This window comes from Pterocles gutturalis, unplaced genomic scaffold, assembly GCF_000699245.1.
Source record: "Pterocles gutturalis isolate BGI_N339 unplaced genomic scaffold, ASM69924v1 scaffold378, whole genome shotgun sequence".
Lineage (NCBI taxonomy): Eukaryota > Metazoa > Chordata > Aves > Pterocliformes > Pteroclidae > Pterocles > Pterocles gutturalis.
Genome location: NW_010122685.1, coordinates 1 through 21,949, shown reverse-complemented (window position 1 = coordinate 21,949; position 21,949 = coordinate 1). Strand labels below are relative to the sequence as shown.

The 21,949-nt window shown below is 37.0% G+C and overlaps 1 protein-coding gene across 1 annotated transcript in view; it reads left to right on the top strand.

Annotated features, from left to right (window-relative positions):
* Window positions 1–18,455, top strand: part of ROBO2 (roundabout, axon guidance receptor, homolog 2 (Drosophila)) — a gene marked incomplete at its 3' end in the record, with an annotated part of 131,725 nt that extends 113,270 nt beyond the window's left edge. The window contains 3 exon segments of the mRNA XM_010077578.1: window positions 5,361–5,621; window positions 8,563–8,777; window positions 18,273–18,455. Coding sequence (XP_010075880.1) covers window positions 5,361–5,621; window positions 8,563–8,777; window positions 18,273–18,455 — 659 coding nt within the window.
* Between the last annotated feature and the right edge of the window lie 3,494 nt (window positions 18,456–21,949).

The following is a 21,949-nucleotide window of genomic DNA, read 5'->3' as shown; positions in this document are numbered from 1 at the left end:
TTTTTATTATTTAAAGAACTCTTGAGTTTCTGGAATCTTGCACTTATTTTTGGATAGCTTAAATGTCTTCTCAAGGACACAAAATCACACAAGAAGCACTATGAGAGGAAAGAGTAATCTCCTGAACAGAGAACAATTATGGAATGCTTTTTATAAAGTGAAACTACATGAAATAGCAGGTTATCAAACTCTGGAGGAAGATCAGAACATATACATAGGAAAATAGTTTACTGTGGTCAGGTCTGTTGGAGCCTTTTAGAATTACTGTTCTGTCAGGGACAAATTTCTGCCTGTTTAAATATATGGATTAATCAATGTTTCCTAAGGAGGAAACATATGTTTTAAAAATAATTTTAACAGTTTTATTGAATAAAAATATTTCAAGTGTTATCTCTTTTGTAAGCATGAACTGATCATCACTACTTTCATAGTGAAAATTAGAAGAATTAAATATTAATATTTGAGATTAAAGCAAGTCCTTCAACTCTTTAAACAGTAACTAACTGTATAAGTCAGTAGAGTTCCTTTTAAAATGAAGGTCTATTCAGGTTGTGTTAGAGTTAGAATTACAAAGCTAATGTAAGGGAAAATGAATAACTTTACTGAATGTGTTGTTGAAATCTCAAGGCAATAAATGCATACAATCATCATGTTCTGTATTATATTATAAAAAACTGAAAAAAAATTTAGGATGGTTTCACCGTATAATATTTGTTTTTATCAGTTCATATCCTTAAAACACATGTGCAGCCATTTCACTGAAATAATTATGCTATAGAAGGCAAACAACTTGGATTTTCTTTCAGGACAATGAAATAGAAGTAAAGGTAAATGGAAATACCTCCTGAAGAACTCCCTTGTGACACAGGGCTTGTCTGCATAAAGTATCTTGTTACTTAGCTGGAAGGAACAATGTTGGTCACCAAGACAACACTGGTTATTTAAGGATAAGGAAATCACTAGCCTTCCAGGTTCCCAACAATTCAGACTTAGTTTTCCCTCTGATTATCTTTTGAATTACTCTTCTCTGTTTTTTGTAATCTCTCATTAACAGTGGTTGTAACAAGACCTCCTAATGTACATTTTACCAAACACAAAACAATTTTGGAGATTAGACTTACAGTATCAGTCTAAAGATACAGTAATTTGCAATCAACTTCCTGAACCCAATGAATCTGCAATGCCCATACTTCCTGAGGATGTATCCAATACTAATGGTCATTCTGTATTCAGGGGTTGATCTTGTTTCTGTGGTTTTTCAACATACTAAAGTGGAATGAATTGTAGACTGCATTCCTTATGTTGCCTTTTATATTGACATATTGGATAAAAAACAAAACAAAACAAAAATTTTTAAAAAGTTTTGTTTTTCTTGATTTACTTTGATGTATACTATGTGTGACAAGTTCAATGTGTTTTAATTTTAGAAATAATTACATGCAGATATAATTATATTGTGAATTACAATTGAAAAATGAACATCCAGTCAGAAAAACTGGAGGCTTTAATAAAGTTGATATGAAAGGTGAATCTTTAGAGCAATAAAACAAGAAAGCTGTCGTCCAATCAGAGACTTATTTTTTTTGTGCGTCTTCCTATAACTCTTGAATTCAAGTTTCATTCGCATGAGTATCCCAAATAACCAAACAATTTTGACACCTTATTTTGCTTACTCAAAATTAACACTAGTGGCCTATTGGCTTATAAATTGTAAAAGAAAATCCACTATAGCAGCAAGAGAAAAAAAAAGTCACCTAACTTAATCATAGGTAAGGAAGAAAAAAAAATACACTCTTAGTTCACTCTACCGTCTTTTCCCCAGAAGAACTGAGGTTTGCATTCACCTCCATTTTTTCATGAATTGCAACACACATGAGGCAAGGTGAACATGTTAATCCAAGCAGCCATTTTATATAATGTGGTGGCTTTTGGAATGTCTTAAATTCCTATTTAATCTGTGCAGAAAGTCTGTTCATGTTGTTGTTTCCTGTGAAACTTTCCCCTTCTTTGTGGTCTTCTACAAACTCTGTGCTTCTTGCCTGTTGTCTTCCTTACTTTTCTCTTGTATATACCCCGTGTCTTTGAAGTTTCTCCTTTGCTGCAGTAGCTCCCAATCAAGCACATTCCCTTTCACGCCCTTTTCAGAGAGTATGCTTTTGCTTGGTTTTATCTAATAAGTTTGAAAGTAAGGAAATGCTTATTACTTATTCATTATCAGGTACTTACATTTTTCACCAGTAATATACATGGTCTTGAGCCAACCCTAGTAAAGGCAATCTTCATATTGTTGTCATTGGTTAATTTGATTTCTTACTATTGATTACACCTTAAAATGGAATATTAGCTGATGGATGTTAATATATTTGATAGTAATTTTCTGTCTTTAGAAAAAGTAGAGAAGGTAATATCTTTTACATTAAAAAATCCTTTCTGGCTAGGCCTAGAGAGGGAAGCTTACTTTGTTGCAACAATGTGTGTAATGAAACAGAATTGTGGAATGTGCCCCTTATCTATCACCTCTCTTTCTTATTTTGAAGAAAAAAAATCTATCAAGGTAATGAACCAAGTTTTTTGATAGCAAAAGATTGCTATAGAATAAAAGTGCTGAGAATAGAATAAAAATTAGACACAGAGAGTCGTGTTTGTTAACCAGAACTTATTTAGAGGTTTAATTATCATGAAATTACAATCAGAGGTCCCTAGTGAAGCTAGGGTGCTTAGATTTTAATAAGAACTATTTGAAAAGCATGGCATGCATTTTCACCTAGTTTTATTTATTCAGAAAACCAAAAAGAACATAGATGTGACCAATATTCACTATGCTGGTTTACACTGCTGGTGTAGTTACTGTGTGGTCTGTTAGGTTTGCTAGCTTTTTCTTGTAGGTTTTTTCTTTTGTAAAATACAGGTTAGAACTAGTGGCTACTTGGACAAGTTACATTACAGAGACAAAGGTTCTTGTACCTGAAATCTTAAATCTCAGTGCTCTGAACTTCAGGCTTAGGCTCGTTTCCATTTCAAACAAAATCTAGGTAAAGATAAAGTACTTGTGCAGAATCTTTTTACGAAATAATCTTTTTACTAAGAAATCTTTTTGCTATCAAGCTGAGCATTTTGGGATTTGAAGCAAGGAAGGTCAAAAAGAGAGCACATCCAAAGCTCATTTATGCATTACTGAAAAGTCACTCAGGAGTAACTTTCTGCCCTGTCCCTTTTAAGGAAGAAGCCATTATAGCAAAGCACGAGGTTGAGAGAGTAAAAGTAAGTGACAGAGCTGTTGCACTGTACATTTTTAGCAGCATGAGTTAGGATGGTCCCTTCACCCTTTGGTGGCAATGTCATGAGTGAATATTACAAGGAAAGACATATTAGAGCAAGTCATATCTTAATTGTCTCCCAAGGAATTGAATATGCGTCGTATTTTCCTAAATCTCTATGTTATGAAAATGGTAATGATCATTCACTCAAAATCTCCTGCATGCCAGGTGTTAAGATGCAGCATTTATTTGCACCTCTTTACATGAATGTATGTTTGTTTATCCATATATGGTTTTATTTAATATGCATTTAGAGTGATACCAGCCTTAATTGAAAGATATGTCTTCCACGACTTTTAGATTATTAAGTCAGGTTGTTTTATCTATCCTGAATCTGTACTTTTAAATACAGACTACAGACTTTTGAATAAGGAAAAAGTACTTTAATTAATTTTAGAATTTTTTATGTTTCCCTTAAAGTAAATATTCTGTTCATAATACAGGTTTTGAAACTTCTCTCTCAGTGTTCCCAGCCTTTTTGTAACCCAGCTTCACACTTGAGAAAATTGGGAGTGATTCATTTTCTCTGGGATGTTGGTAATTCATTCCTTCCTTCCAAATCAAGAGCCTTAAAGGAGTATTAAACTGGTTTGAGAAATGAATTGTGTAATGCAATGCATTGCCTGCCTGCATTGCAGACACAAGGGTGTACCTTGTCAGCAGTCCTTGAAGGTGGAAAGAAGATAAAGTAACTGAGATGATGCTTGGGGAATGGCCTTTAGAGTGTGAGATGGTTTGACAGTGAATAAGCTGTGAGAGCTTTTGGTTGTCTGGTTGCCTTTTGAAAAGGGCTGTCTAACCTGAGGTATTTTAGAATACGCTGGAAGTTAAGAGGAAATGTGTGCTGGTACTCGAGAGGCTGCAGACTGACTGGATGTTTTGGAGATGGGAAGTAGACAGTGTTGAGAGTTGAGTGGTGTGATTGTCAGCAGAACTGTGTACAACTGAAGTTGTGTTCAGATTTGTGAATTACTCAGGGTAATGCACAGGGAATGACCACAGTCACCAGGGCCTCCGTGTCTTGGGTGATGCTGGTGTCTCTAAGGGACAGGGTCCTGGGATGATACTGCAATAGAACACTGAATTGAAAGGTCTGTGATGAGGACAGAGACACAAAGGATTGAATTGCTGGAAAAGCTTACGTAAGAAGTGATAGTGGAAACTTCTGTTTCTAGGTCTAATCAGATGTAGCATCACCTCTTACAGCTTTGGTGTGACTAAAAATTGAACCACAAAAACCTGTCAGAATATCTCTCACATGTGAAGAAAAAATAATTTGGTATTGAAGAATATTGGTAGTTGTTAATCTTTTAATTTACTTTGGGCAGGTGTGTTGAAAATGTTCAGAAATTTAGCACTGTCTAGGTAAGTCCCAGTAAAGATTGGTTAAGAGGTGAGGTGCTGGCAGAGCTGTCAGCTTGTGTGCTGAAGTATCTTACCAGCTGGTGCTATGACATAGCATATGCTTAGGGTCAGTGCTGCTGCAACATGAATGTATTACAGATCATAGTAGATACCTATATGCAGTGTGGAAAGACCAGAACTTTTTTGGAAACTGTAGCTTTTTATTTAAGCTACACAATAAAAACAAATAGTAAATTTGTAGACAAATAAAGGAGAGGATGGAAGTAAGGAAGTACGTAAGTGCAACTACGTAAAGCTTGCTCTGCCTTTTAAGAATGTTGCTGTTTTCATGTCTAGTTCAATCTTCAACACGTTCTCCTAGGTTAGTGATCCAGGAAGTGAGTTAGTGCATTTTTTTTGTTGATTGTGGTGTAACATTATCTACACCTTTAACAAATGTGATAATGGATCAGTAATTTTTTTGTTGCATATCTTGTTCAAATTGCTTAGCTGTTATGGGAAAAATTATACAGACTCAGTAAGGAGAATTTAAGCACTCTATTTAACCCTATTTTCAATAAATGTTGAAGCTCACATTGTGTGCGAGGGTTCAAACTGTAGCAGAAATCCTGTATACCCTCAACTGCACACCAGAGATGAGATTTGATATATACTAAATTTACTTGGTTTTTATTTTAGATATGACAGTGACGGTTGGTGTCCGCCTTTGCCAGTTCAGACCTATCTGCATCAGGGCATGGAGGATGAGCTTGAAGAAGATGATGATCGTGTTCCCACACCTCCTGTCCGAGGAGTAGCTTCATCACCTGCGATCTCCTTTGGGCAGCAGTCAACTGCAACCCTCACACCTTCTCCACGAGAGGAGATGCAGCCAATGCTTCAAGCCCACCTTGATGAATTAACTAGGGCTTACCAGTTTGATATAGCAAAGCAGACATGGTAAATGTTTGAAGGGAGCACCTGCGGTCTGGGAAACTAAAGCATAATAATAATTTATCAATCGATGACATAAATATCAACTGTGTTCAGCAACATTTGAGTAATGTTTCCAAAGCAGTAAAATGGGAGAAGACATATCAAAACTGTATCCACAGTGTCAAGGCCTTAAAAATTAGTAGGTGCTATTTAAACCATAATTCTTGGTAATATGTTAAACATTGTCTAAAAAAACCCCAAAATGGTATTCCTCTGGAGTTCTACATATATTCAACTAAGTAGTTAACACCCACCTACTGACAATTTTTATATAGTTCAGAGTACTCTCTTTTCAGGCTAGCAAAAGATACAATTTTTTTATGATTTTCAAAAACATTGAGGTTCTGAATTCATGATTAAAAATAACACTAGTCACCTGAAGTAGCAACATAGCAGCTTTTACCCTGTGTCACAGAAGAATGACGCATTTGCATCTCTGACTGTAGTTTGAAATACCATTAAAATTTCTGATTCATAGGGAAAAACCCAGAAATAGCAGGAAGGAAGTTGTTAGAATTTACAAAATGGATCTAGCATTCTAAAGTGCTTTATGCCTGTTTGAAGGAAGAGCAAGCAAATACCACAGTAACATTTCCCCTGCAAAACAAACAGAAGCAGTCTCTTTAGGGACTGGAAAAGAACTTGTCAACTGCACCAGGCTGGGGATACGGTGAAGGTCAGTTGCTTTCTGGATGTTCCCTCAGCGGCAGTTGTCCTTTTACAACTTTTCTATCCAGACAAAGCCTGCAAATCTCAGAGGAGAGGAGCAGAACTAGTTACCGAATGGCATGCTGCCAGCGAAGGAGCAGCCTTTCTTTGCTGGTAAATAAAGCCACAAAGTTATTCAGCTTGAGCTACCACAAATAGATGAGGCAGGTAGGCAGGCTGTGCCAAACCAAAGCCAGCTGTTTTCCCAGGACACCATCGAAGCCTCGAGGCTTGTCTGCAATCTGCGCTCAATCGACAGGGCACGGTGGTCCCGCTGCAGTGCCATGCTGCCAAGCACAGACCGCGGTCTGCCTGTGGGACAGACCCAAATCCCAGGTAGCAGCTAGATCTGGCCTATTGAAGGTAGCAGACTTCTGAGCCAGTGCACAGATGCATACCCTGTCTGCAGCATTTTGCAGCTGTTACCCTTTCTGTGCCCTACAAACCATGGGTGCCAGTCTGAGAACATACTAGTAGGACTCTGTAGCAAATGCTGTTCAAAGTCAGTGGAAAGTCCTCCATTGTATTAAGTGGTAAGGAAGATTTCTTAGTTTTATTTTCTTTCCACTAAGTTAACCCGTCCAGTGTAGGGGGGGGGGGGAAGACAAAACAAGATGACACCTGTCAGATAGGTTACTGTAGGAGTAACAGAGAGAAATATAGAGACCAGCCAACTAGAAATTTAAGAAAGAGCACATTAGAGATTACTGGAAAAGTACAAAATCATTATGGCCTTGATCCAGCAAATCACTTAAGTACACGCTTAACTACAAGTATATGAGAAATTGACTTCAATTGTTCTATCACATGCTCAACATTAAGCATATACTTAAGTATTTTGCTTGATTGGGAGCTAATCATGCTGTTTATTGAGGGTTAGTTAGATGGTGGTGCCCTTTAGCACAGTGTTTTGAACACTGCATAGCTAAGAAGCTGGTGTCCAGGCAGAAAAGTATTAAAGAACTGCTAATCAGAAGGTGGTTGTGTATCGGAAGGAAAGCATTTGCTCTGTAAATAAGCTTCAGAATAAGCAATAATTAAAAACCTACACCAAAGTGGAAACAGATTCCAGTGGTACATAACATTTAGCATCATGTTCTCACATCTGATAGATTTACGTTATGAAAAAAAAAACAACTGTTTGAATAAAGAGAATTACTGCACTTACCGAGTATATTCAATAATGCAGCACAAAGTTTTCATCAAAAGTATGTTAGAACTAGGTGACTAAACAGGTGACAGTTGTAATTTTTTCTGTTATGTTGATGTCCAAGCAAGATACCAACAGAATCCTGGAAACCATCCGGAATGCTGCCGATTCAAATCAGGTCATGAGACCACATGAACAGCCACCCAAGGGTTCCCACCTGCCTAAGTTAGCAGTTTCAAGCATGGTACATGCTCTTATGCCAAGGCCAGTCATACTTGGGTCCCCTGGCATGGGGGACTACATGTAGTGCGGCATTGAAAGCTGATAGTTGTTCTTTTCCTCTCTAGCCTCTCAGAGACCACGCAAATGAAACTCCAAGTCCTGTGCTTGCATTTGGCCATTTAGCTATCCTGTGGGTGTTTTTTATCTTTGTTTTTCTTTTTTTTAATTGTGATTGCTGCATGGAGTAATTTCACACATGCATGACCTAATACTGCTGCAATTAAATCAATTAGACTAGTTGGAATGCAGTAAGATAAAAAGGTCTTGCTGATAATGGGTTCATGGGACTTGAAAATTTCTTCTGTCCTACTGGTCATTTCCTCCTCTTTAGGGTGAGTTCTACTTAAGAGCATGGGTCTGTTTAAGCAGAAGGAGTGAAATTTAATTTTGGCTCAATATGTGATTTGCAAGGTGGAATATTGGGTGAGACACTTATATGCTAAGTTGGGATTCAGAATTGTGCTTTTCTGTAGACTTCCTACCTGATTTATATAGCCTCTGTGTACATTGTCCCTCATCTGTAAAAGGACAACCTTGACTTTCCCCATTTTACAGACGGGGAAGTATATTTAAGACTGGAAAGCATGCAGGTACTCTGGTATTAGGAGCTAATAACAATGAATAACTAAACTGTCTTTTCTTGAGTGTGACCTGACAAGCACATTTTGTAAATCTACTTCAGGACTTATTGAAAGCTATCTTCTATTGACCATAGGGTACAAAGTCTCATCCATTCTGACGATGTTTTCCTGTCTGTTTGTATAGGCACATCCAAAGCAATACACAACCTCCTCAGGCTCCAGTTTCGCCCCTAGGATATGTATCTGGAAACCTTATTTCAGATTTGGAAACAGATGTTCCAGATGATGATGATGATGAGGATGATATTGAAGAAGAAACTGTAGAAATCAGTAGGCCGCTAAGAGGTCTAGAGCATACTCCAGGCTCCAGTATGGACAATCTAGACAGCTCTGTGACAGGTAACCAAACACAGTTAACAGTGACACCAACTTGTTCCTAAGAGTAAAATACATCATCAATCAAACACTTTATAAGTGAAAATTTATTCCACTCTATTTCTGTAACATTTAAAATGTGTTAATATTCAACACTAAAGTTAAAGAAGGATTTGAAAATACTTTACTTTGCAGCAAAATGATAAGAAAATTCATGAATTTTAAAAAGCTTTAAAGACTTGAAAGAAAACTCAATTATATCCTTGCTTTCATGAAAAGTTCACTCTACTGGAGAAGCAAGCCTGTTACATAAAAAGAGGGGGAAGACCCCGACTTATATTTCATAAACCAGGAATGGCATAAAAATGTTATCTTAATGCACTTTTAGATATTTTGCTGGGTAAATGCTTTCACAGATTAACAAGGGGAAGTTAAAAGACTTCAGAAAAAGTGTTGTTAGATCAGCACAACATTTATTTGTAGAATTAGTACAACATTTATATAGCAAAATGTGTATTTTGAACCTACTTTGTATTGCTGAATTTAGTAATTGTTCCCTTTCAGTGAAGTTATTTAGTTATTCTGACACTCCTTTCTTCACTGCTTCTCTCCTTTTGCATGCCTTGGAAAGTTACCACAGGGATCATCAAAGGGGACCTAGAAAGGCATGCTAAGCTAATTAATGCACAGAATCTGAATTAATAAAATTGCTGTTGATGAAATGTAGGCAATGAAAGATATTGTTTGAAAAATACAGATTTTACATGGACATAATGTACTTTTTGTAAGCATCCATATATTTCCCTTTAGGTTGAACTTGGGCTTCTATATAATATACTCTATCTATAATGTACTGCTGTACTGAAGACCCAAAGGTACATAGTGTTCATAGCTCAGAAAAGCTAGTGGGTGCTTCTTCAGTCTTTAATCTCAGTGGAAGAACACTGATTGTTAGTTGTACCTTAAAGGACTGGCTTAGTACAATTTACTAGCATAGCACCACAGAATTTAATCTCTTTGTTCTGGACCTTTGAAATTCCAGGGATTTTGCAGCCTTACTTAAACATTGCTATTCTGAAAGCACTGCAGGAATATGGCAGTGAAGGAGTATCAATACCTATAATTTTCTTCCTTTTCCCTTGTTGAATTAAATAGTGTATAGCTTAATCCCACTTTTCAGGTTTTCCTTCACCCTAGGGCCAGACTGCTTGCCAATCTAATTAAGATTTAAGAATTGTATTTCTGCTACTGCAATTTGAAATCCAGATCCAACTGAAGGCCGTAGAGTTAAAGTTTAAATCCCTGAATTGAGAAGGTTAACTTATTAGTGCATGAGTATGTTAAGTCACTTCCCGTGAATTTCTAGTGTAATCTCCTTCAGGCTATAATTCTGCATATTTTTGCATATCTCACTAATGGCTCAGAGGCCTTTCCATTAAGAATGCAGTAAGGGTTTTGCATTGGTAATACAGAAATAAAAAAAAAAAAAACCCAGGTTGCTATTTATTTTCCATTTGGTATGTATTTATATGTCAATATTGATATATCTGTAAAACAGAAAAAGAATGTTTTTCACATTTGCATTTTCACCTAATATTTTGGACCACTCAGCCTAGCGCAAAGTAAGGAATAGCTGCATTTCTGTTCCAGTTTGTAGACTTCTGTGCTTATTACACATTCAAGCTTGATATAATGGCTGTAAATCTTGTTTAATTATTGGAGTGTTAAATGTTTAATTATTGATGTGTTAAAAACGTACTGATGTAACTTTTGGAAGAAATTGGGCAGATCCTGGTAATATACATTGGGAGTGTACTTAAGGTGATCTAAAGGCACTGCCGCTCATTTCCACCACTATCTTCATGTGGCCTCATCCAACTGAAAGTTAAGGTTTTTCTTTTGCTTTTTCTTTTTCGTGTTTAATTACTAGCTGGATCTGTTCCTTGATCTGGTTCACTGCATGGCAAGGTGTTTGCCGGCACTGCTGGAAGGGAAGCAAAATGGCAGACTGCCCCTATAGCTTATAGCCAACACTTACATTGACTTAAAATAATTAGCAGCCTATAGCTTTACAAAAAATAGTTCAAGAGTGTTTAGTCTAAGTGATCTGTAAAATGGCAAACTCTTCAAATAACAAGATTACTTCAGTTTTCCTTGGTTACTGTATAGGCAAAACTTTGATTTTCTGAGAGCTTGTTTTGTGCTTGTTTTTTTAGAGGTGGAAGAAAATAGTTTAGTATACTTGAGGGAATTGTTTCAAAAGAATATTTTAATTTGTGTCTATCTTTTTCTGTTAACTCCTCCAGGCTGCGTTTACCAGTATAAGGAGAGTATATAACACATTTCATTCATTGTTTCTAATCTGTTTCTCATTCTTTGATTTGATTGCTTTTAGAATACTGCAGAACAACGAAATTGTTCTTTCTTGCACTGAGAAAATATAAACTACTTCTTTTTATAGGAATTTTAGTGACTTAAATCAGCATTTTCCTAGGAATTTATATAAGACGTTTTCACATATTTAAACGTTATATTACAAAATGGAGGCAAATGAGAAAGCTGACCTGGATAAAGCAATATTTCTGTACATTTTGAAGTGTGTTCTATGAGTTCAGTGTTTGTGAGAAATCTAGATTGACATCCCTCAGTCCAGACTTCCTCTGAATAGAGTTGCTGTACGGTGGGCAGGGCGAGTTTCCTTACCCTGTACTGTTAGCATGCCTCAGTGATACCTTGAAGATACCCACTCTCAGAGTGAAACGGTACATTGTTCTTTGTGGCTGAGCTGAGACCGAGGTTTTCATCCAGTGCCAAATGCGGGATTCTCTAAGGGGAAACACTGGCACTGTGTGAGCTGAGCTCAAACTGCTAAATTCCTCTGAAACCACAGTGTTGCTCTTTTAAGCTGTTTAAAAGTCAGATTGTCTTCCAGGCCCTTGAGTTTTGGTTACAGCTAACTGAAGACTCAGACAAGGATTTAATCTGTGCTATTAAGCTTTTCTCTTTGCAGGTGGCAGAGACATAATGTTGACATGTATAATAAAGTGAAAAGAAGGGAGGACTGTGCAGTAACTATATCTTAACATTTTCCAGATATTACAAAGAAAACTCAAAGAGGGAGGTTTAGATTTGAACACTTGTGGGATGGAATATTTAATTAAAGCCAAAAGTTTGCTTCATTCCAAGCATGGTTTGTTAGGACACTGAGTTCCTGATTATGATTAAAAAAAAAAAAAAAAAAAGAACTGAAAAGCGGCTATAACTTTTACTCACTTGACTTTTAATTTTCAGTCATTTAGGGTTAATTTTTTACTTTCAGAGACACATTGAAATATGTTTTTTCTTTTGCTTACGTTTCATGTTTGCCTTTATAATGAATTGCTGTGCCGAGTTATGGCATGAATGGTCACGAAGAGTCTGTTGCATTATTCTGCTTTAATAGGCTTAATTAATTGCTTATGATGACTATATAAGAAATTAGTTTGCATCTCACTGAAATCACTAAGAACAACATTAGGTTTTGTCAGATCAAAGTATTATGATTTGGGGGTTTTCTTTGCCCTCTCCTTATCTTTTCCACCTCCAGCACCACCAATGAAGATATACTGAAGTATATCTTCAGTCCTGGTGCATTTTGACTGAGGGGAGAGATACACACATTAACTAGCATGGAAATTGAAACAAGGCCTTTTCTACCTGACCAGTACAAACTGATATAAGCAGAGAGATAATCCTGTGAACAGTACCCCTGCAAATGGATGATTTTTTTTTTTCAATAGAATTATATAGATCTGAAATGATAAAGATCTCCATAGGCTGTATGGCTCTGCAAGGAATAAAATTCCTTATTTGGCATGTTTTGGTTTGGATTAAAAGAATCACTGATCGCTGTCTGTACGGTAAAAGTTGTTCATTCATTGTGTCTGAGCACAAATAGAATCATTCTTGAAAATTACACAAAATAATTTTTATGAGCCATATTTTACCACAGCAGACTTGAATATTTATATCGATTTGCTTAGGGATACCTATTGCAAAAGATACTATTTGATAAGTTAGACAGATGCATTTAATAGGAAGAATGTGTTTCATGGATTAAATATGTGCTCAGAAAATAGGAAACTGCTACTTTTTGTATCTCATAAAAATGGTAATGCAACAATTAGCAGGGTCATATTATAAAGCACAGGCTTTACTCTAGCTTAATGGATCTAGGGATATGCATTCATCAGCAAGGATGGATTTAGCATAAAATGACATGTAAATGAATTGATGACTGATCATAAATTAATTTTAGTGCTGAAGAAGTAATAGAGACACAGCAAGATGCCACTTTATCATAGTATTTTACTGCTCAGCAACATTTGAGCAACTACTTAGTGTTCTGTGTGCATTTCTTTTCTAACAGCTTGAATAAATTTGAGAATTTTTTTTACCTTTCAGCAATATGGAAACCAAAAAACCTAGAAAGATTGAAAATGCAAACACAAATAAATTTGGCTAAGTGACATAAATTCATTTTTCATTAAATGTTTATGAAAGGCATTAATTATGTTTGGACCTGTGAAGTGACAAATATGTGTGTATTATTTTTACCTCCTTTTGTTTAGTGTTTACTGCCCCAAAATAAAAATTTTAAAACTTAAGGGTTTATTTCAAGTGTATACAATTTGAATATTGGGCTTTTATGGCAAAGTAGAATGTAAATTATAAGACCAGGTCTAATTTTTTAATTGAGATAATATTTATATTCTGCATTCAGCCCCTTCTATTAGTCTTTCTTATTTTAATGGTATAATGACTATGGCCTCTTTTATTCCATCACTTCCACCAAAATCAATGCACATTCTTTCTTTGTAATCGTGACAGTACTCAGGTATATCCAAAAGAGGATAGTGGCTTTCTCTTGTACAAAGGCTAAAGGAATTCTGTAACTAATATCAGCTGAAGTAATGTCAGTCCCCAAGGATTTCATCCGTACTTCACAAACCTAAGCAGTCTGACCCTGGTCTTTCAAAAAACTGCAGAGGAGCAGGGGCTTAATATTAGCATGCACTTAATGGTCTTGTGAAGGAACCAGTGACATCATTTGTTAACATTAAGCATGCCAATAGAGTTTGGCACGTACAGAAAAGTATCTAATGGAATTTTCAAAAGTGTTAGGTTTGTTGAGGGTAGCTTTTCCTTCACAAGTGCATTAAGGATTTTTTTTTTTTTTGGTAGAGTAAAGCAAGAGTACAATTTGCAAGGAAAAATAGTATTTTTATTGCCTGCAAAATACCACTAAAAGCAGTAGCATGCAGTCCGCAAGAAGCTAGCACCTCTATTCCCCTCACTTCTCCCTGAGAGCAAAGAAGCTTTCTGTTTGCATTAGCACCAAAAGATATTTTATGGAGCAAGAAAACAGAGTTCAACTTTTCACAGAGTTTATTTTGTTCTGCATAAAGCATTTACTGCTGCTGTCAGCAAGAGTAAAATTTACAGTTGCCAGAAAGCGTAAAAACTCAAATGTGCTTTTGGAAAACACATAGTGAACTGCATGTAAAGGAGACGCTAAAAGCCTGTTTCATTCCATTTCAAAATGCACAGTTGATCTGAAAGGGACGTCAGCATCTCTTATTCTGCCTTAATTCAGAGAGGAACAAATGTGGTAAACGAAGGAAAACAAAGAGGCCAGTGCATGCCTTTAAACAAGCAGTCACCATGTGTGCTATGGTAGCGCAGCTGCATGGTGGCCCGAGGTGCCCGGTCTGGACTCCAACACTCCTGTGCCTTCTGGGCAATGTCCACACCTCTGGAGGGCAAACTAAACATGGGTTTTACTGCTGAAAGTTTTGGTGGGGAAAATGTTGTTTATGCAGGGACATTGAATAGCTCAGGAACTCGGAGAAATAATATAGAGGTTTCACCATTAGCTACCTGGTCACATACAGCTGTGCGTGCTGTGTATGTCTCATGATATCTTGCTGACTTTAGCAGTTATGAAGTGTTTTGCCGTTGCTTTCAGCAACCAACCAGACTATCACAGAATCAGAATGGTTTGAGTCAGAAGGGACCTTTAAAGATCATATAGTCCAACCCCCCTGCCATGGGCAGAAACATCTCCTTCTAGATCAGGTTGCTCAGAGCCCCATCCAACCTCACTTGAACGCTTTAAATGATGGGGCATCCACAGCTTCTCTGGGCGACCTATTCCAGTGTCTCACCACCCTCATCATACTTTTTTTCTTTATATTCAGTCTAAATCTACTCTTTTTCAATTTAAAGCTGTTGCCCCTTGTCCTGTCACTACAGAACTTGGTAAATGTCTTTCTCCCTCTCTCTTACAAGCTCCCTTTGTTTATTGAAAGGCTGCAATAAGGTGTCCCCAGAGCCTTCTCTACTCCAGGCTGAGCGACCCCATTTCTCTCAGCCTTTCTTCACAGGAGAGATGTTCCAGTCCAGTGATCATTTTTGTGGCCCTCCTCTGGACCTGTTCCATCAGATCCATGGCTGTCTTGTGCTGGGGACCCCAGAACTGGATGCAGTACTCCAGGTGGGGGCTATTGTTTGCTTTAGCTGTCACCTGTGTTGATGTCCTCACCCAGTAAAGCTCACATCCCTGCAAGAACTGAGCTACACTGCCAGCCTGACAGGCGATCCCTCCTCAGACAGCTGCTGGAGGTGAGGGGGAGGGGAAGCCATCCATGGGCAGAGTGCACTGTTCCTAGCCTTGTCAATGCATGCTTTCCATGGGAATGCAGAGGAATTCAGAAATAGGGCTTTCCTATAGGGTTAGCCTGAAAAACTGGCAGTCTGACAACAGTACTCTACTGATAACTGAAGTTTAGCTGTTGCTAAGAAAACCCGGCATGTCTGTGAGTGTGTTGAATGATAGGTATATGCACACACATTGCAGAGAACTTCATGGACTTTTGCAGGTTTTTTATGTATTTAATACTTAAAACCTGGATTATGTTTTTGGACTGGAGGAAAGTCCAGTCCTTCAAAGAACAGATGAAAACCAGCAACTGTTTCTAGACATATCCTGAAAGCAGCCCACCCAAATTATGTGTGTTTTATGTGGTTTTATGTGGCTGAGTGACAGGTTAGCAAATGAACAGAACAATGTGAGCAAATGGAAATTCAAACTCAAGTTCCTTTGAAACATCCATAGTCTTGTGCATATGGTAGTGAAAACCATACATATTCTGCTCAGTATGTTTTTATATGTGTCTATGTAGAAAATAGAATGTGTCATACAAACCCTCAGGCCCTGAAGCTCACAAGATACATGATAAATTTTCAGCACCTGAGAATTGTCCTTTGATATCTGTAGGTCTAGTCATATCTTTATGTTTCAGCTTGTGCTTACATATTTTGCAGAATATGTCGATAAGCAATTGTTTGAAAATATCCTCAGCTATAGAATTTTATTTGCTTACATCTTCACGAAGTGTTTTATCTCTAGTATCTCTTTTTATACATCATCCATAACTGTTGCTAAGCCTTTTTACTCTCCTTTCTCTATGATCTCCTATCACACTTTGATTGCTAGTTCAGAAACTGTCTTCTCAGAGGAAATTCAGTTTTAGCCTTCCCTTGCTGTTATCTAGGCTTCCTTACATCTGTGCATCAGGTTGAGTCTGTTTGGAAAATAACAATTTTATGTGTGCTCTTGGCAAGCAGAATCAAACTCTGTCACTCTCTGTTGTGCTTAACACACTTTCTGCCTGTCAGACCTCCATAGACCTCTGCAGTTTCTTTTCTTCTATCTTATGAGTGCATGGACTTTTGTTATTATAGCTTGCCACTTTGCTGACATTAAAAGGTTTGGTCAGTGCAGCATCACAAAATAATCCATTGTTCCTGGGCTTTGTGGTACAGTGTGCTGCTGACTAAATTCCAGTATTCATTTGTTGTTCTCATGACTTATTTTTGCAGGATATTTTTAATAATTTGACCCCACTGTTAGTTAATTAGCCTATCAATTTGATACTAATAAGCAGGTCATTATTGATTTACTTGTTAAGAGGTTCGAACACATACTTTCTTCAACATAGATTTAAAAAAGGCTTTGAAGAACATGACTTAATGCTGATACGCATCTTATGTAGATTTACATAAATTCACCTGTGATAACCGAATAGTAAAGTCAGGGCCATGATCTATCTCTCCACATGTGTCTTCATATCTTTGAAAACCAGTTCTGTGCAGATTCTGATGGGTTCACTGGCTTTTGTTTCAGCATATGCATGCCACTTTTTAAAAAAGCAGATTTCAGGTATTTTGAGATAGGTGCCTGTTGTATCTCAGAACAGTATGCTCTTTCTACACAGCACCACACAATGCCATGCAGCAGCTCAGGTCCCAAAGGCAGTGTGGTAGCTCTGCATCTCAGCTGGACATGGTAGCTAACTAGCATGGCTGCCCTGTTCCTGGAGCAAAGCTAGGGACTTGGTGCTAGACAAGATTCTTTTGCCTCCTGCTCCACTGCACAGTGTAGAATTACCCTGTGACATGTACCCATGATTTTCAGAAGTACAGAACACCATCAACTCCATCTGAAGACACAAAAGAAACAGAATTTCAGTACTTTGAAAAAAAAATCTGAACTGAGTGACAGCTTTTGAAAATATATTGTGCTGCCACGTTGGGTAGCTGATTGATGCTTCATGCATTGGAAAAAAATAGAAAAAAATATAAATGAAGATCAAATAAGATTAATCCTTCCTTCATTATTTTGCTCTTTACATTTTAGTTATGCCAAGATTTCTATATTTCTTTCATGTTCTTTTTCTGATATCTGGTTTTCTGACTGCATTTTTTGTGATGTTATTAGCACTTTCCTCTCCTGCAGTGGTAGTAATGCATAGCTAGAAGGTACCACATGGACAACATTGGTTTAGTGACTGACTCAGTATTAAATCTTAGTATATATTTGCTCTGCTCTTGAATACAATTATTTCTAACTTTTTAATCTACTAGAATGAACTACTTTAGGTCAGCTTTCTTCAGGCCATTAAGATCGCTCATCCAATTTAATGTTTTGACTGAGAAAATGACATAATGCCAGTTTTGTTCAGGATAGTTCTTGAAGCCCATGTCTGATTTCAGATGTATCTACCAAGACTTAACTTGTGCTGTCCTAAATTAATATTTGTTTTGCAAAGATTAAATTAGGTACTGATAAGGCAAGTAAAAAAGAAATCACATTCATTTCAATACCAGGGAAAATATATTAACTTTCAAAATAATTTATTATGGAGCCTTCATATTTGTAGAGAATATGTATCATTTTGTTTGCAGGATCAAAGTAACATGTAGTAAGCTATGAATGAGATCCCATTTAGCTGTCAGAAAAACTTCGGGTTTCCTGTTGTGAAAGGACATATTAAGTGGGTCTTTAAGCTTTAGATGAATACTGCTCTTTTGTACCAAGCTCTGTCAAATGAATTTTGGGTTTCCTGTTGAGAAAGAACATATTATCAAAAAATATCAAATGCGCACAACTCACTAGACCCCTACATTTGTTTTTAGGTTCAATGGTAAATGGATGGGGTTCTGCGTCTGATGAGGACCGTAACTTTTCTAGTCATAGATCTAGTGTAGGTAGCTCCTCAGATGACTCGATCTTTACCAGCGGCAGTTTTGCACAAGCACTGGTTGCAGCAGCAGATAAAGCTGGTTTTAGGCTGGATGGAACCAGCCTGACAAGAACAGGTTTGTAGACTCAAAGTTGATGCTTTCTGCATGAAGGGTGTCTCTGCCTATTCTTCTCTTCCTTTCAGTGAACCTGTGTCTCACACTTGTCTAACGTGCATGGAATAAGGTGGATGGAGATATTTTATCAGTATATTGTAAATGAAACGTTGCATTATGTTTCATTTTTAGTGATTTGAAGTAGTGAATAACACAAGCTTTTAATCTGTGCCTTCAGTCTGCTGCAGTTTCCTTCTGTGCTGACTCTGCTCTAGATTTACTGACATATGCTCCATTTAATATTTCAGTGAAGAGATCACTAATTCTGCCATGCAGTCTTTGATGACTTAATTCTTGCAAAATCTCCTCACAAACATTCACATTTCCAGTGATGAACATCACATTTAAACTATTATCTCTATCCCTGCTCTTCTGTTGCATCTCTTCTTGCAAAAGTGTATTTTTCTGTGAAGTTTTTCTAAGCATGGGGTGAATTGGTGTGCTTTTGTTGTTAACAATACGAACTGTTTAAAAGCCTTATTAATAGCTGATTTAAAAAATACTTAATTCAGTAAGCTAACATATTTTGATAAAATTTAATTTTAATTATCCCAACTGAATCTGCCAAATTAAATGTAACAAAGGTAGAGTGACTATTGCTTTTGAAAACAGCTGATCTTCCAAAATTAATTAATGAAAAGTAAACATAATTTAGTTCCTATTTTTAAAGCTCCATATGTTTCATTTCTAGCAAAAAAAGATAAGTAAAAATTATTTTTCAATATTCTGGAAAAAATAATGTATTTGCATTTGATTAATCTTATCAAAAAAGCAAAAATAACTAATTATTTAAATCCACAAATCTACTAGCAAAGCATGAACTGAGGTAATATTTTTGCCATGCTCTCTCAGCCAATTCCAGCCCAGAGGTCCCATAATGTTCCTATTATTTAAAATTTTAAAAAATTCTTTAAAATTCTTTAAAATTTTTTACTATTAGTCTGATATGAATTCTAGTCTTCAGAAAAATATCTGCATTAATGAGAAATGTCTCCACATGTCAGGGCTGAAAAACGCAGGCTTTTTGCACACAATAACTTCATGGCAAACACTGCCTTTTAGGAACATTAGGAGTGAACAAAAGAATCAATGGCAAAGTCCTACGTAGCCAACAAACTACAGAGTGAGCAGATACAGCTTTTCTCAGGTCGCTGGGACTTTTGCCATTGACTTTGGACAGACATAATCATCCTTAAAAGATAGTCATTTCACCGTTAAAAGTAGTTAAAACCCTCACTTGCTTCTTACACTAGTGGAAAATTGACAGAGTAATCTGTCTCATCATCAAATGATGAGAAATTTGAAAAAAACAAAGCAAAACAACACAAGAACTAATGTAGACCTTTGCTCATCTACTATGGGCACATTTGGCCAAACTATAATTTAGAATATACTGTTTTACTTGAAGTGTCCAAAACAGTCTTGAATGAAAGGAGCAAACCCTTCCCAACCAGTTTTTTTTTTTGTATTGTTCTTGGCCTCAGTAAAAGCTAGTACAAAGATTCACCCAAAGTTAATGTCACTTGTATCAGGCCATTAAGAAGTAGTTTCCACCACAAGCACACATATAACAAAAGTAAATGGACACACAAAGACAGACACTTCTAAATAAATATAATTTCTCATTGTAGCTATGTAAATGGAAAGTACAGGGAAAGAATGAGAGCTCTCTTGTTAATTATTTTTTCCTAGCTTAATTAGATCACAAATGCACTTAAACTGAGTACTTCTGTGTAATTCCTCAGACAGACTATTAGAGTTTAGGGTACAGCAAAGTATCCAGTGGTTGTGAATATTTGTGAATATTACCTTCTTACTCCCTTAATGATCCAGCAGGCAAACCAGAAACAAAATAAAACCCACATGTAAACAAGCCACCCTCCCATCTTTTCTTCACAAAAACCCAAGCAAAGGGAAATAAGTCCCCAACGCTTACTGCCATTTCATTATGATACCTCCCGGGTTGGCATGGATCAATCAGATATGCCTATTATGGACCTGCTGTACCACAGCAAATGCTGCATCATGCAAAATGGTGTCTTGTAGTAGGGAAGCAGTAGCATTATTTCTGTTCATGGATCTGTAGGGAGTCCGAAGGTCCTGACTCTTTACTCCTTTGCAGTCTGGACAGTTATTTTCCCCCCAGCACAACAGCTGTGAAATATTCTCACTGGTATGAAAGGAGAAGTCCAGCTTGATAGCCTCATATGGGTGTGTTTCATTTCCAAGCATAAGAGCCACTGGTAAATCCATACGCAAGGTGTCTTTCCTGGCAGACACTTGGATTCCAGTTTCCAGAAGCCATTGTGTGATTTGTCACGCAGTTCAGACTGTTTTCCTTTTTAATACTCCTGGGAAATTAAATCAAGAATTAGTGGATTCATCCTTGTCTCCACTTAACAAACAGTAAATCTACTGCAGAGAGTCTGACACTGCTCAGCAGTTCTTACTGGAAGGGCTGCATACAAATACAAGTTGCTGTAATCAGTTACTAGGTGCACTGAAAAATGTGTTTTGGGATCCTACACATCATTTGTTTTTGGCCTATGTCTGATTTAGGTCAGTGCTATTTATTTTCCCTCATTTTTGTGGAGGGATAAAAGAGAGAGTGTTTGGTGTTTAACTTTTTTCCAACCAACATTCTGAATGAATAATCACATTTCTCTAGTCAAGAGAATAAGTGTGAAGAATCTGCATCCTGCACTCACTAGTTGCACTTGAGTGTTGAGAATTTATTTTTGCAAAACATCTGTGCAATGTGCTGTGAGCTTGGATGGAATTTTAGTCTCATATATGAATTTCTTTGCATTAGTGGTCTTTTTAAAAATTTTTAAATGAAATTTTAACATTTTGTCTCTGTTCATCTGCTGTTTTATCCTTATCTAAGAAAAAAGGGCTTGATCACTTGTCTTTGTCTGGCTGCAGCTGTGCCAGCTATAGAGGTTAATGTTTCCAGCCTTCCCCTAAATGCTTATTACTGCTTTCTCCCATCTCCAAAATTAGCTGCTTGGGTGGGTGTTCTGTAACCCGTTTCAATTAAAATGAGCCAGGTTAGCAAAGGCATTCTTTTCATACTGTTTAAGTTCAATAGGGCTTATTTTGGTAGAGGAGGGTTAGGGAATGTCCGCATAAGGGGTTCAAATGTGGTAACCTCTGATAGCTGGAAGGGACATGCAGCTGGGAGACAAGCCTGCCTAAGAGCAGTGTCCTCCTCAGGGTGCATATCACTCAGAAGGTAGAAGATCAAGCCTGAGACAGTCAAGAAATCTCTGAAGTCAAATACAGAGATGTTATTCTAACATGTATGTGTTAATGTGAAACAGCATGTTAGAGAGGTTATGGCTGCTTTTTTCACTTTACCCTCTTTTTGCACTGAGAATATTTCAAATAGTGTAGTGGGTAACATATTACTCCTGATTAGGCTTATCTAGATCACAGAATCACAGAATGTTAGA